The sequence below is a fragment of the Ceratosolen solmsi genome, unplaced genomic scaffold, assembly GCF_000503995.2.
Source record: "Ceratosolen solmsi marchali unplaced genomic scaffold, CerSol_1.0 scaffold6, whole genome shotgun sequence".
NCBI classification, from domain to species: domain Eukaryota; kingdom Metazoa; phylum Arthropoda; class Insecta; order Hymenoptera; family Agaonidae; genus Ceratosolen; species Ceratosolen solmsi.
Window position 1 is genome coordinate 14,121,189 of NW_011948414.1, and position 16,014 is coordinate 14,137,202.

At 18.9% G+C, this 16,014-nt stretch overlaps 1 protein-coding gene across 1 annotated transcript; it reads left to right on the forward strand.

Moving 5' to 3' along the window:
• The first annotated feature begins 3,609 nt into the window (after positions 1-3,609).
• Positions 3,610-11,319, forward strand: LOC105368193 (proton-coupled amino acid transporter 4). Its single transcript, XM_011507154.1, has 7 exons — positions 3,610-3,654; positions 4,057-4,182; positions 5,891-6,163; positions 7,190-7,274; positions 8,025-8,297; positions 9,952-10,312; positions 11,013-11,319. The coding sequence occupies exons 2-7, from the start codon at positions 4,064-4,066 to the stop codon at positions 11,261-11,263; spliced, it is 1,362 nt and encodes a 453-aa protein (XP_011505456.1). The 5' UTR covers positions 3,610-3,654; positions 4,057-4,063; the 3' UTR covers positions 11,264-11,319.
• The last annotated feature ends 4,695 nt before the right edge of the window (positions 11,320-16,014 follow it).

The following is a 16,014-nucleotide window of genomic DNA, read 5'->3' on the forward strand; positions in this document are numbered from 1 at the left end:
GATTTTATTTTTATATCCGTTATTTACATAAAGTCTACATTTTTTTAAATTATTACTTTGCAATTAGAGTTTATTTTTTTAAATATATTGTTCAATTACATAAATTGAATAACATAAACATAAAATAAAAAAAATATATAAGAAAAATAAATAAAACTCTCACTTTTTTAACAAATCATTTTAACTCATTTACCCAATATTAAACCAAGAAATTTTTTAAAGCAGAAGAAAATTCCAACGATATAATATTTATATTTGATTGTGAATGATAATTATATACTCGAAACTCAAATTGAAAATTATTATTTTAAAAAGATATATTCTTTTAAATATATAAGTCTAAATACTGAATATAATATTTCAAAATATTTTGGAATTGAATCAATACCGATTTAATAATTCAAAATTATTTTGCATTTCTTCTACTTATATTTTTCGTACGTTTTTTAATTATATTTTCTAATTATATTCGCTTAAGACTAATTAACTTTTATCCAATGTAGAATAATATACTTAAAATTTAACATGTACAAGTAAAAAAATTATACATATGCATTTTAAAAATATTACATTTAATATTTCGAAAATAATTTATTCCATTATTGCAGTTATTCCATTATAATTAAAATTTTATCATTTTACGAATGCATGCTTAAATCAAAATGTAATTTCAAAATGTTAGTTTAAGGTACCAATAATTATTTATTAGTAGATGCTCCGACGAGGTTCTAAAAATTAAACAATGATATGAAATGATTTTCAATAATCGTATATTATGTAATCAAAGATTCAATCTTAATACTTTGAAAAATGAAAATCGTGGTAAAAGCTTAAAATCTATTTTCTCCATGTAGCAATCTTCTTTTCATGAAGTGATTTCGATAATAATATGATAAATATATTTTTTATATATCTTTACTTTATTTATGAACAGATATGAAATATATGATGTACATATACATCTAAATCTTAAAAGGTTTTTAAATAAAATTAAATCAAAATCAGTTTTGTTCTATAAGTATTAATTTGACATTATAATTAAATTTTTATTTTCATAGTATTAATTATCAACGTGAAGATAAAATAGTATGCGTTCAATACTGGAGTTTACATTCTATTTTTATGATTTATTAATATAATAAGATCTGATCAGTCAGTTGTCGTTATTGAAAACTTCACTATAGTTCAAAGTAATTGAAAAATTCACTATAGTTAAAAAACAATCCAATAATTTTCAGAAAATATTGAATAAAATATATTATTTATCAGATAAATAAACATCTTAAGATAAAAAATTATGATATTATAATTGAAATAAAATGATTATTTATTATTTACAAAAAAATTATTAACGATACATATGTTTTAGATGACAATATTTAAAATTGAAATTATTTTTATAATTTCCTTGTATAAACTTTTACAAGGAACACGATGGATTTCGGGTATTCTGTGCCAACCTATGAGAAAAAAGAAAAATTTGATATTATTACACAAGTCAAACTAAGTGAAGAATTCAATTTCAAAGAATAAAGTAAACTAGTTATTTAATTTTGTCTTATTTCTTATTCTATTCATTTATATGAAAATTTGTTTTCTATATATATTTTTTATTTTTGAGTTAAATATTTAAATTAAATAATATTAAAATAATAATTTAAGTGTTACAACATAAATATATGATTTATTTAGTGAATACAAAGCTGTAGGAAAAATTATTTAACTGAAAAAATTGAATTTTAACAAATATTCCATTATGTAACTTTTAATTTTCTTTTGTATATTGGAAGATCTATGGCAATAAATGTACAATATATATTGAATCGAATATATAATTTTATGCACTATTCCAGTAATAAGTTTAAATTAATCTAAATATATTATTTTATATAATGCTCCAGTAATAAATAATAAGCTTGATAATTTTAGCTTTAAAATATGTATAAAATATTTGATAAATAAAAATAGATTAATCGTTCATTTATATGTTATTACAAATTATTATACAGTAAATACTTTATTATTCTTTATTTATAAATTTAATAAAAATGTATTGACTCATTTTTTTACTGTCTTTATATATTTAAAAATTCTTGAAATTTTATTTATTAATGGACAATATATTTTGATCTAATGTCTTACGTTAGTTTACACTCTAGTCACATTAGAAACCATATTGATTTTATTATTATAAAAATAAATATTTTACACATTTTATAAGATTACATCATCAGCAGATATAAATATATCTGTATCCATATATTTTTAATAATTGTTCAGAATTTTTTATTCTGTAAATTTTTTTTAATCTTAAAATGTTGTATATTTATTATATTATTTATTTTCATTAATCAATATTTTTGAATATTTAAAAATTTCATTTAAATAATTATATCTTAACTGAAAACATCATTATAGTAGAAAATGAAAGTAAATACAGTTTATTATTAGTTTTTATTTTACTACGTCAAGTACTGAGAATTTATTTTTTGCAATTACTATTTACTAGCTTATACATAAATTAATTTCAAGTGTCATTTTTTCTAATGAGAAAAATGACATAATATGAAATTTAGGTTAATTTAATATTACTAAAAAGATTAAAAATTAATTAGTAAAATATTATTAACATTCAATAAAAATAAAATTCACGCAATCAACCAAATAGATATTGAAGTTATATAATATTATCATATTTCTATTTTATTCTTTGAAAAATAATTATAAATATTAAATAATCCTCTAAAATCTACAACTACATCTTGTTATTATATATATTGAACAAATGAATATGTTGATATACTGAGCATAATTAATAATAATTTACTGATAATAATATTTTATATTGGAAATCTAAAGATAACTATCAATAGAGGCACATAATGCACATGTTTTTTAATCAAATACACGTTACATTTAAAAATGATGCAATATTAATTTTTTCTTAAGTATACTTCAGTATTTAATTATCGATACACAGTAAATATAGTTTATTTTTCAGTAATGTTTTTATTAAATCTATTAATAAACTTAATTTATTGTAAGAAATATACTAATATCAGTATATTTATTTAAATTATATTTTTTTTTCAAATATATTTTTCTTTGAATTTTTATAATCTTCTTATTACCTAAATTAAACAAAAATTGAATACATTAATTAAATTCAATTAATTTTATATAAAGGTAAAATTCTGTATAATATTGTATTCTATATATATATATTATCTTAAAAATTTTCTCTCTTTGTGCTATTATATTGTTTAATTAAATTTATTTATTTATTTTCTTTATTTCTATTTTTAAACTGAATTGCAATAAGAAATATAATTATTTAAATAGCTTATTTTTAAATAAGGTCAAAGAGTATGTATTAACACATCTTTTGAATTTATTATTTAACTTTATAAAATGTATGTAAATATTATTATATATAATGAAAAATTTTTTTTATTATTTTATTGTCAGAATTTATATATGTTTTTATTTCAAATTGCATGTACTTATTGATTATATGATTTAAAAAAATGTGAATTTGAATTAATATGTTATATAGTATATAAAAGCTATATTAAATATACATATATTATCAAACTAATTTTAGGATGCTGTTGATATAAAAAGGCAATCTGGATTTGAAAATCGTACCAGCAAGTAAGTTAAACCGTTAAGATTATATATGTGAAGAAATAAAATAGAATTCAAATTATTTAAGACTTCTCAAATAATAAATATCTCCATAAAAATAATTTTACATACATTACTAGTCAATAATGTTTTTATCATGATATTTATATTTATTTAAATAATAAAAAATTATGTAAATTTTTTTTAATTATTCAAAAATGAACCTTTCGATATACTTGTAGATTTTTAAAAACATTATATTAATTAAGCATATATTTTTTATAATTTATAAATAATTTTTATAAAAATACTGATTTTACATTTATAAAAAACGTAATATTTTAAATAGAAAGTATGATGCATTGAAAGAAAAACGTAAATCTTTAGAAAAGCACTTCTCTGTTTATTTTGGATTTTGCATTCTTACAGGTATGTAATGAAAGATAATTCAAATTGTTTTCATATTGTTGAGCTTGAAGACAAGAAGAAAATTACTAAAGAGTTAGAAGGAGACTACGATCCGTACAAGCACCGGAAAGTTCAACACCCAACCACGTGAGTTTAATGCAATAATGTATGCGGCTAAATGTATGTATCTCCACATAGTATAGCCTTCATTTGTATTCATATTTTGGCTTCAGTTTCTCATTTCAATAGCCATAATTTGTTACTGCGTGGACGATACACTTTTTACCATTATTTCTGTCCTATTTCGAAGCCAAGACGTTTATATTTTTTATACTTTTAATTTATTTCATTGTATATTAAAAGATTTAAATTAATATATATTCAATTACAACTTCCTAAAAATAATGATTGAATAATTTTAAAAAGCTTATTTATATTTTAAAATATTCAGTTATAGGACATTTTTATGAATAGATTTTCATAATTTTTGCAATAGTTAGCAAATAGTTATAATTAATAATCATTTAATAAATTATAGTTTTAAATTGAACGTATTAATAATTAAATATCTTGAATTTTTAAAAAAATATTTAATTAGTTTTTAAAAAAGATTTTTTCAATAAAACAATTTAGTTATTTAAATTAAAAAATATTTATATCAAAGAAAGAAAAAACTTATATATATTATATACTAGAAAATATACACGAGGTATTTATGTATTAAGTATATCATGTTTTTATTAAAATTTAATGAAGTTTATTATTTTTAAGTATAAAGGAATATATTTATTCTACATTATAAAAACTATATTAAGTAGAAAATAATATTAGTATTATAAATAACGAAAAAATTATTAAGTACTTATACTATTAAGTAATGCATAAAATTAAATAATCAAATATTAATAAATAAACTATTCATAAATGGCTATAAATAGATTATATTTAATTTATGACTACGTTGTAATGTAATAATGTTAATAAAAATAACAAAAAGGTCTATTGAACAAAAAACAGTCATTTATATCAATAAATATATCTATACAATATTACTGTACTATATAGTATTGTTGAAAATATTAAATTAGATAGTTAAAGAAATATCAAAATAAAGAAATAACACTAGCAGCTTATAACAACTAATTGAAGAATGAAAAAACTATTGCTTGTTCATTGATAAGAAATTAATTTTAACGATAATAATTATTACTAAGAAAATTTGTAAGAAAAAAGTAAGAATTATTTTATTTAAAACTCTTTTAAATTCTTACATTATATGATTTATATTCGCATAACTTTCTCATTTGTTATATAAATGCTATTTTACTTTCTTCGAGATAATGTAGATATCAACGACGTGATTGTGCTAGCGCAATCAGTTTTAATTGAATTGTTAGACTTTCTGCATCGCCGTGCATTTCAGTGAATCTATTTACATTGCTCTTTCAATATATTATTGTGTTTCGTTTTCTTGTGAATTTATCCATTGAATTATTGCGCTGGATAATATTAAAACAGAATATATTCACTATTTTATTGTTTAATTTGAAATTATGTTAATTTATAAATTTTACCAGTTGTATATTTGGTAGTTGGTTTAATTACATCAAATCCTTTCCGTGACGATTTCATTTATATTATAAAATAATAATGTATATTTTTCCTAAATTATGCATATTCTTAGAGTAATAAAATGTAAATTCTTTCTTTAATTTGAAGATATTATTAACAAATTGTATTATATTCATTAAAAATCATTTAAAAAATCATAAAAAAAATATTTTCAAACTATTAATATATTAGTGGTAAATTAGTAATAAAAGTTTATTATTTAAAAAAATAATATAATTTACAGATTTTGGGAAACACTGTTCCATTTACTGAAGGGTAGTTTAGGAACAGGAATTTTGGCGATGCCAAAGGCGTTCGAGAACGCGGGTTACATGATAGGCGTAATTGGGACGATAACTATCGGTTTACTATCAACTTATTGCATACGTGCTTTGATTAAATCAGAATTTGAAATATGTAAAAGAAGAAAAATTCCATCAATGACTTATCCCAAAACGATGGAAGCTTCTTTAGAAGAAGGGCCGCAGTGCTTCAGACGATTTGCGAAATATTGTCCGTAAGTACCGATATATTTTTGGTCTATTTTCACAAAGTTATGAATAATATTATTTTTTGTTATAAATATTTATTGTCCTTTTGTTCATAAATATAATATAGTTAACATAAAATTCATTTAGAAACGATTAATCAAAAAATTATTCGTATGTTCCAATAAAATTTTATATTAAAATTATTATTTTTACAAATAAGCTTTTCTATGAGTAAAATAAATAATATGGAAAATTTCTTCAAAATTTATTTATTATATCGCTATTAAAGAGATATAAAGTTGTATTTTAAATTCGACAAATTATATATTTCGATTTTTAAATATATATAGAGAATTCAAAATTGTAAAATGATTATATTAAATACACTTCAACAGCTTACCTTAGTCATTTTATTAGCTTATTATTGGGTATTTTGTTCTTGCTCGATAAATTTATTTATATATTATGGATTAATTTAAATAAGAATAAATTATCATGAATTATTTGTTAATTTATAACATTTAAAGACATAAAAATAAAGTTAAAAGCTTATTCTTCTTATTCAATAAATTATCATTAACAGTTCAATAATATGTATTAATTATAATTTATTACGTAAATATTTTATAAATTCGCTATAATAAATTATACAGTGATAGAATCTATAATTACACATGTTGCAACTTGGATTTTTTAAATCAATTTAAACTTAATTTTGCAATATCCATTCGAATTTTAAAAGTTTTAAAAATTGCTTAAATGAAATTTATTTTATGGTTATATAATATTATTTGAATATTTAAATGTATTGAAAATTTTCTGATAGTTAATATATTTATTTCTCAAATATTTTCATAAAATCAAGAAATGAGTTAATTGTATCAAGAATTGAATTATATTGTTTTGTTTAAGAATCAATATTTTTTTCAATTTTCCTAACATAGTATCTTGTTATTCCTATTAAAAACTATACAAGTAAACAATAATTTACTTAAATAATTGCTTATATGTTAATTATCTCTTAAAATAATATTTCACTCTTGATATTTCAGTCATATTACAAATACTTTTCTGCTGGTTTATCAATTGGGTACCTGTTGCGTTTATACTGTATTTATCGCCGAGAATCTTAAAAAGGTTAGACATTCCTAGTATGTATTTTTTATTATTTTTATAATAATTGTTTATACAATAAATAATAGAGATAAAAGAGTATATAATAGAAAAATAATAATTTTATCAATTATGTATAAAATAATAGTAACATGTATTTATGTAGATAATAAAATAATAAAATATTTAAGAAAAGTATATGAATAAAAATTTTTAATAAATGCTTTATTATTTTAAAAATTTTTCATATAAAAACATAAGTTTTAAATTGAATTAATATAGGGTAAGTAATTTCATTTGATTAATAATTAGAAAACTAATGATTATTTTCATTACGTTCAGATCATCTGTTTTATTATCTATTTTATTTAAAATTATATTGTTTTTTAAGGCAACAATAGGTATTTATAATATTACATTTTACTTGCATTAATAAAAACGTAATGTTTTTGTTATGTATTAAATGATAATATATAAGCTATTATTTCACTTATGTAATATGTATTTAGTATTTCTTATAATAACATGTTTAGCAATTGCTTTAATCTCGATAGTTTGATTTAAAACCAAATATAATTATTGCAAAATACGTTTACTTACTATAAAACTTGTTGATGAGATTTACGCATGTTTATTTGAATATCAATATTTTTATTATATAATATACAGTTTCAAATAATTTTTTATAACATAATTTTTTTATTTATAAAAATACCATAAATAATATGATGGAATTTTTACAAATAATATTTGTAAATAAATATTGTATTTTAGGCTTTAGATAATTTTGTTACATCTATAGATGTAAGGATATACATGGCAGCCCTTCTTTTACCGTTAATTCTGATAAATTGGGTTCGAAATTTAAAATTACTCGCTCCATTGTCAACAATTGCGAATGGAATTACTTTTATCAGCTTTAGTATAATATTATATTATCTATTTCGAGATCCTATAAGTTTTGAAGGAAAAGATAAGGTAGGGGAAATGTCAAATTTTCCCCTTTTTTTGGGTACTGTACTCTTTGCACTCGAAGCCATTGGTGTGGTATGTATATTTGCTACATATTTAAAAAATCTTTAATAATATTGTAGTTTAATTTTTATTTTATTTACTTTCATAAATAATTATTAAAAATTAATTTTTTATAAAATATGTTTACAGGTAACACATAAAGCGTAATAAGACAATTTTCTATTATGTATTGAAATTAATAACGATTACGTATAATGATATAAGCTTCAGATCCTTGAAAATTTTAATTAAATACACGTTTGTTTTTAAAAACATTTTCATTTTTTATGTAATTTATTATTTCAAAGCTTTAAAAAAAGGAAAAATCAATGACATTATGTATTATAATTATGTATAGTTATTTTTAAACTGAACAATGTAATACTGTTATTGGATTTTATTAAAAGAAGGATTTTTTAAAAGAAAATTGAAAAACTTTTAATTCCATGAATATTTTTTTGTATTTAATTTGTATTAGATATTGAAAAGTTTTTGCTTATTAATTGCTTACAATATTTTAATTGTTGAATTAATATATAATTGATTTTAAAAAATTTTCCTAAATAATAATAAAAATACTTTTAAATTTATAAATTGTTTATCCTTATATAATTTCCACAATTTAATTATTATTGTAATTAAACCGAATTTTATCTATTTATTTATGAAAACATATATGTAATTATGAAAATTTACATAAAATTTTTGGGTTAGATTATTCTACTCTAGTTCGATTAGATTGTAGTTGTAAATAATAGTAATGAATATTTTATTTAAACATAATATAAAGAGAATATATTTTACAACAACATATATTAGTAAAAAAGTATAAATGTATAATAGTTGCGTAAAAGTAAAAAATATTTTTATTGATCATAGTTCCTTCATATGAAATGTAAGCAAATGAAAAGAAAATACAAGAATTAAGAAAATCTATTCGAACTAAGTATAAACAATTATAAATAAAAGTTTTTATAAATAATAACTTTTATAAATATTTATTAAAATTTCAAGAATTGTCTAATGTCGTCAAGTGATAAAAATTCTATTTACTAAATACTGACAGTCGAAGAACAATATATTTTTACTATTACAGAAATTTTATTTGGCATTATTGATTAAATTAAATTTATATATTAAAATTTAGAATTATAAAATTATTTTAAAATAAATTTACAGCAAATTGAATTTTTGTTATCGCTTAAAACTGTAAAATGAAAAACTATTCTTTATTCTAAATATACAATAATAACGTTTCTAATTTGAAGATTATTTCAATATTTAGCAGTAATATTGATATCATTTATAATGTAAAAAAAATTGTATTTAAAATTAATGATAAAATAAATAAGATAAAAAGTGCATAAAAAATATTACAAATTTTTTGAAATAACTTTTTGCTTTAAATATTTAAAAATGTATTTTTAAATTAATTAACCACTAAAAAATGCTTTTACTAATTTAATAATATTATTTATGAAATATGTATATATCTAGGTCTGAAATTAATACAGTCCATTTAAAACAATAAATTATTAAAAAATGAAAATTAATTTTTAATAATTATATTTTAAAAATAATTAATTAATTTTTCCTATAACTAGATAAATGCTACAAGAAAATTAATTTATTAATATGATTAAAAATAATAATGTAATTAGTAAAAAAATAAATACTATTCTATTAGATAATGCCTTTGGAGAATGAGATGAAGAACCCGAAATCCTTTATAAGTAATTTTGGAATCTTAAACATTGGCATGGGTATTAACATTGTTTTATACGTTAGTATGGGACTATTTGGTTATATTTGGCATGGAAAGGGAGTGGATGGTACTATTACGAAAAACTTACCCGAAGGTGAAATTTTGTCAACTGTTGTACAGATACTTTTGGCTATCTCAATTTTTATTACTCATTCACTCCAATGTTATGTCGCCATTGACATATCATGGAACGAATACATTCAACCTAAAATAAAGCATATGTCAGCTACAGTTCAATTACTAGTTGAGTACGTCGTTAGAACGGTCATTGTAATCATCACCTGTGAGTAGCTATATTTTATTATTATTATTATTAATATTATTATATAAGTTAGAAGTTTCTAACCGAATATATTTATGTGCTATTATTGAAATAATACTTGACATAAATTTTATTCATAACATAAATAATAAAAATTTTTTCAATATAATATCCATATTCTTGTGTGTTAAATAATACTGTAATTAAGAAATAATTCAGTTATAGGTCAGTTATACATTAATTAAGTTATAATTTAATTTAATTGTTAATTTTTAAAAATTTTAAATATTAATTTATTTTCAAAATAATATTTAATTGCTATTTATTAAACGAAAAAATTAAAAAAAATTAATAATATAATTAATATTTAATGTAGAGTAATAATATAAACTTTCATTATATTTTCAATATAATAGTATATAATTGTAAACAATAATATATGAAAATAGAAGACTGGAAATATTATAACAATATAATAATCTAAAGTTTTCTCAACATTATTAAAAATATAATATTTATTTTATTATATTTAAATAAAGTTTCAATAAATATAGAATCTTGTGTATCGATTTAATCATAAATTTTTAAAAATGCTTATTCTTATTTAATTTTAAAAATTTATAATTTTTATCATATTCTTTTATAAGCTATTTCAATTGGAATCTTTTTATTATCAGTCTTTTAAATACGAATACCAGTGAAAATGTTTGTTATTTTTTAGTTATACTTTCGATTTCAATCCCGGAACTGGAGCTTTTTATTTCATTGTTTGGTGCACTATGTTTATCGGCACTCGGTATTTCATTCCCAGCTCTCATCCAAACTTGTGCCTTTTGGAAGGTAAGAACGCACCGTGAAAGAATTTTTCTAGCAACAAAGAATTTTGCCGTCATCATGTTTGGATTTCTTGGACTTATTATTGGGACCTACACAAGTCTCGAGAAGATCATACATAAGTTCACAAGCAACTAATATTTAAAATTTAGCCACTAATCTATTCAAACTGATTATTAAATTAAAATAATTATTATTTTTTTCATAGGCAAGAAAATTAAATATAGGATTCGGAAAAATGTTTATTGTAGATACATGGAGTCATACCATTACTAAATGTAACAGTGGACTCTTTTAGTATTCTATTTAATATTATAATAATGTATTGGCTTTATTTTAGATATTCTGAATAGGAAATACTGTTTTAGCAGTAGATAATAAAGTTACGAACTTATATTAAGTCTATTACACGTATGTGTTAATAGAAACTGGCACTGCCTAACTAAAGTATTATACTCTATTTGTTTATAAACCGTCAATAAAAATAGCATAAATTAATATTTTAATGATTAATAAAAAATAACGGGTAAAATAATTTAAATATTTTTTATGGTTTTCATATCAAATGAATTGAATTAATTATGTTTAAATTATTATATCACATTAAGCATTTTTGAATTGCATAAAATAGTTTTTCTGTTAATATAATTTTAACTTATGAAGAGAATATAAACATTTGATTTTTTGATGTTCATATAATAAATAAATTTTGATGGATGTGATAACAGTATTCGTTGTAATGTAACTAGAATAATAAATAAAATTTTATTTTATATTATATGTATAATATTAAATAATTATTTTACTTTGGTAAATGATATTTATTTTGAAATTATAACAAAAATATATTTTTTATAATTTCTAACTTATCATAACCAAATATATATTATACTCATATTATTACAAATTATATATATATATATATATATATATATATATATATAGATTTAAAAATGTATTGTCAATCATGTTTACACAAGGAAAGTGCCAGGATCTATGATAATAATTTTAAAAGTTAAGAATTACTCCATATTTTTGTATCGATTCGTACAAAAAATATTTTCACCTAATTATATATCATTAATTGTATAACTTTATAAATCGTATATATATTTTTTAAAGTTTTTAAAATAAACTTTATACTTATTTATAAAAAATTAATAAAAATATATAATGAGATTCTCAATTATAAACCATACTAATGATATCATATACTAAGGTTTACATTTATTCAATATATTTTACTAGAGTAATCTATAATAGAAAATTAATATTAATGATGCTCAATACTCCTAATGTAATGAGACAATTATATAATTCTAGACTAAGTTAGTATACCATATTATTATTGCAAAATATAAATCAAATTTCTTTATAATTTTTATGAGTTCCTAATATTGCTATTAATGGTATACATAGGAATCTAATATAATCATAAATATTTTAAGTAGTGACCAGATAGCAAATATTATGATGCTTTTAAAAAGGTCTATATATATATATATATATATATATATATATATATTTAAAAAGAAAAGTATCGATTCTTTTAAATTTTAAATTTGATTTAAGTAAATAATTTCATAAATGATTTTATGTAAATAATGACAAAATACATATTAATATATATCAATTTATTTTTTAATATTTATGTTAAAGTACCTTTTTATTTCAACTATTTTAAACAATGTACCAGAATAACACATTTTTTGTAATGTATATAAAATAAAACAAATTCCTCTTTATAAATAAATTGAGCTACCTGTAGTTTAATTAAATATTTAGTTTTGTTAGAAAACTGTTACGGTATTAATTAATTTATATCGTTTTTCATATAGAACTCGCTTTGATAACATACCGATATTCGGTATCTGTAAATAGAAGTAAATAATTACTATATGAGATAATATAATTTTAAGGTAATCGCAGTTATGTTAAAATATTTTTGCTTGTGATAAATATTAATATGTTATTTTCTTATTCTCCAGGCAAAAACGAATTGTACAAAAATAAATTTGTAAATACATAACTGTAGCATTTCATGTATTATTATTAAATAAATTAATGATTTAATAAAATATTTTGTTCCTTCATTAATATCACTGTTTTAAATTTTATAATAATATCTTAGAAAAATTAATAATAATTAAGAAATACTGTTCTTTTAAAACATTATGAAATTCTGTTAAATTCAAAATGTCAAAAAAACTTTAGTTTTATATATCATGGAATATTCGATTATTCGATGCAATTATTATTAGATGATAACTGAATAATAAAGTTCAGAGAAATGAATACTGTATAGCATATATTTCGAAATTAATTTCAAATCGAGTCATTGCACCTGTTGGGAGTTTTACTTATTTGTTTATATAATAGATTACAAATAATGAAATATAAAAGATTTCATATGCATATTTATATAAAAGCTAATATTTTGTATAATGCCGAACATAATTGAGCTGAAAATGTTCTTGTAAACAATATAGGTAAGATCGCTTATATTATTTATTATAGAGGTATTCAAAAGTGGAACAAATATATATTCCCTTTCTTCCAAATAATCAAGATTCGGTGACTGTTTAATACTAAATGCACGAGTACATTATTATTTATAGAAAATTTGTTTGCATCAGAAATTATAATATATTTTATAATTTATTTATATTAATTATAGCTATTCATTCTTAAAACTATTTATGACTAAAGTAAGAAAAAATTTTTTATTACCTTTATCGTGTTTATCATAATAATTAAAGAATTTCTGGATGATAAAACTTGTAGAAATCTAATAGCTAATTTATTGAATATAAAATTTATATTAAAATACAAGAACTTAAATACTAAGACTAATTTTGTCAAACCATCACTACCACCGTTGCTTATCTGAGTCATGTATTATATTAATTTTATTCTCACGCCTTAATTATTTACCTTTACTTAATCTAGTAAATAGTTCATTTATTTTATTTCTTGTAGATCTGATATTTTATGATATGGTGTGTATGAATTATATTTTCCATTAGTTTAAAAACAATTAATTATTTTATGTTCTTTATAATAAGATTTTGTTTAATATAAAATGATTAATTTATAAATTTAATATAAAATAATACAATATGAAATTATATATTATGGAATTTTATACAACTAGCATAAAAAAATATATATATATATAAAATATTATAGCATTTCCATACGGAAGCATATATCTTTAAAAATGTACTAACTGTATTATTTTAGAATATCTATGTATATATTTCTAGTTTTTATTCTAAATGTCACGTACTGTGCCACTAAATAGGTAAGAAAATAATTAGATATTTCATACTAGTGTTTAAAATATTTTAGCTATAGAAAAAAATTCTAATGCTAAATTTCTATTTATAGTACGCAATTGAATATGTATAATTCAATTTTTTAATATTTTTACTTTGAGATGATAAATATAGAACAAAATATTACAAAAATGTGGATACAATAAGAAAAGCCAGTTTTCTATACAGATTTTATGTTATTTTTATATTATAAACAAAAGTTAATTAAAATTTTTTTGTTTTTATTTTGTAAACAGATAGTACAAAAATATTTTTTAAATATTGAATTTCACGTATATTCTTATTTTTTTATAATAAAAAATAATATTTTATAAAATAAAATAATATTAAAATAATTTAAAATATGTTTATTAACATCTTTAGAGCTATATAAAAGTTTAAAAATAGTGTATATTATTTTTGTAATAAACAGTATAAAAATATTTAAGTTGAAGTCGTCGATGTTTACTCGATTTTTAGCATTCAACGTATTTTTTAAAATTATACGAATATTAAGAAACAATTAGAACTAGAAGGTAAAATTTAAAAATTTTATATTTAATTTTAATATATATTTTATTGCATATTATCTTACTATAAGAAGTACATTTTTAGATTGATATTTGATAAACAATTTTATATCTTTTCAGATGTTTTTAAATAGTTGCCAAAATTATTATCACATTGACATGTAATGTAATAATTTATTATTTATAATTAAAATATTATAAAATTTTAATAATTTTTATTATTATTAAAGACTAAAATAATCATCATATATCATTAACAATATATCATTTTATTGATTTAGTGAAATTTATACTCATTTTCTTCAATATGAGTATTCTATAAATATCTAAGCAAAGATTCTAATTTCCAATTTTCTAAAATTATTTTATTATTTATTATTATTAAAAATCTCTTAATAGGATATCGCTAGTTTTATTTAAATCTATATAAAGTTATATAATTATATAAAAGATAGATTATTTTTAACATGTTCATGTAAGTCGAGATAAAATTAATAATCTAAATGAGAACTTTCAATTTAAGCAGCAATTATTCATCATTGTTTGCTTAATACTAACTGTCTGGTTTGTAATTCATTTTATTTATACTAAATAAGTCACGATTTTTATGATAAATAATTAAGTATTGTCAGACATTCATATTTATTAAACAAAAGTCATAAAATATAAGTTTTGTATAAGCTATACAGTGTAAGAAATAAATAAGATAGAATTAAAAGTCTAGTGTACATTCCTATTATTTATATAAATTAGGGTAGTTTATTATATACGTAATAAATAATTACGTTTTAAATATGTTATAAATAATAACGTATTAAATACGTTATAATAAATAAAAATATATGTAAGAGAATATACGTAAGAGAATATTTAGAAAATAAAAATTACATCATTTATATTACTCAGTTTTTGTATATTTTCATATCATTATTCATTAATGACGATTTATATTCCTTGAATTTTTTAAATAATTTTCTCAAAGTATTTTGTTTTGCCATCTTCAATAATTTTTATATTTTTAATTTATATTTAGCTATGAAAA

Coding starts and splice junctions, on each gene's coding strand:
- LOC105368193 (XM_011507154.1), top strand. CDS start 4,064: ATGAAAGATAATTCAAATTGTTTTCATATTGTTGAGCTTGAAGACAAG. Junction 4,183..5,890: donor AAAGTTCAACACCCAACCAC/GTGAGTTTAATG, acceptor TATAATTTACAG/ATTTTGGGAAACACTGTTCC. Junction 7,275..8,024: donor TCGCCGAGAATCTTAAAAAG/GTTAGACATTCC, acceptor ATTGTATTTTAG/GCTTTAGATAATTTTGTTAC.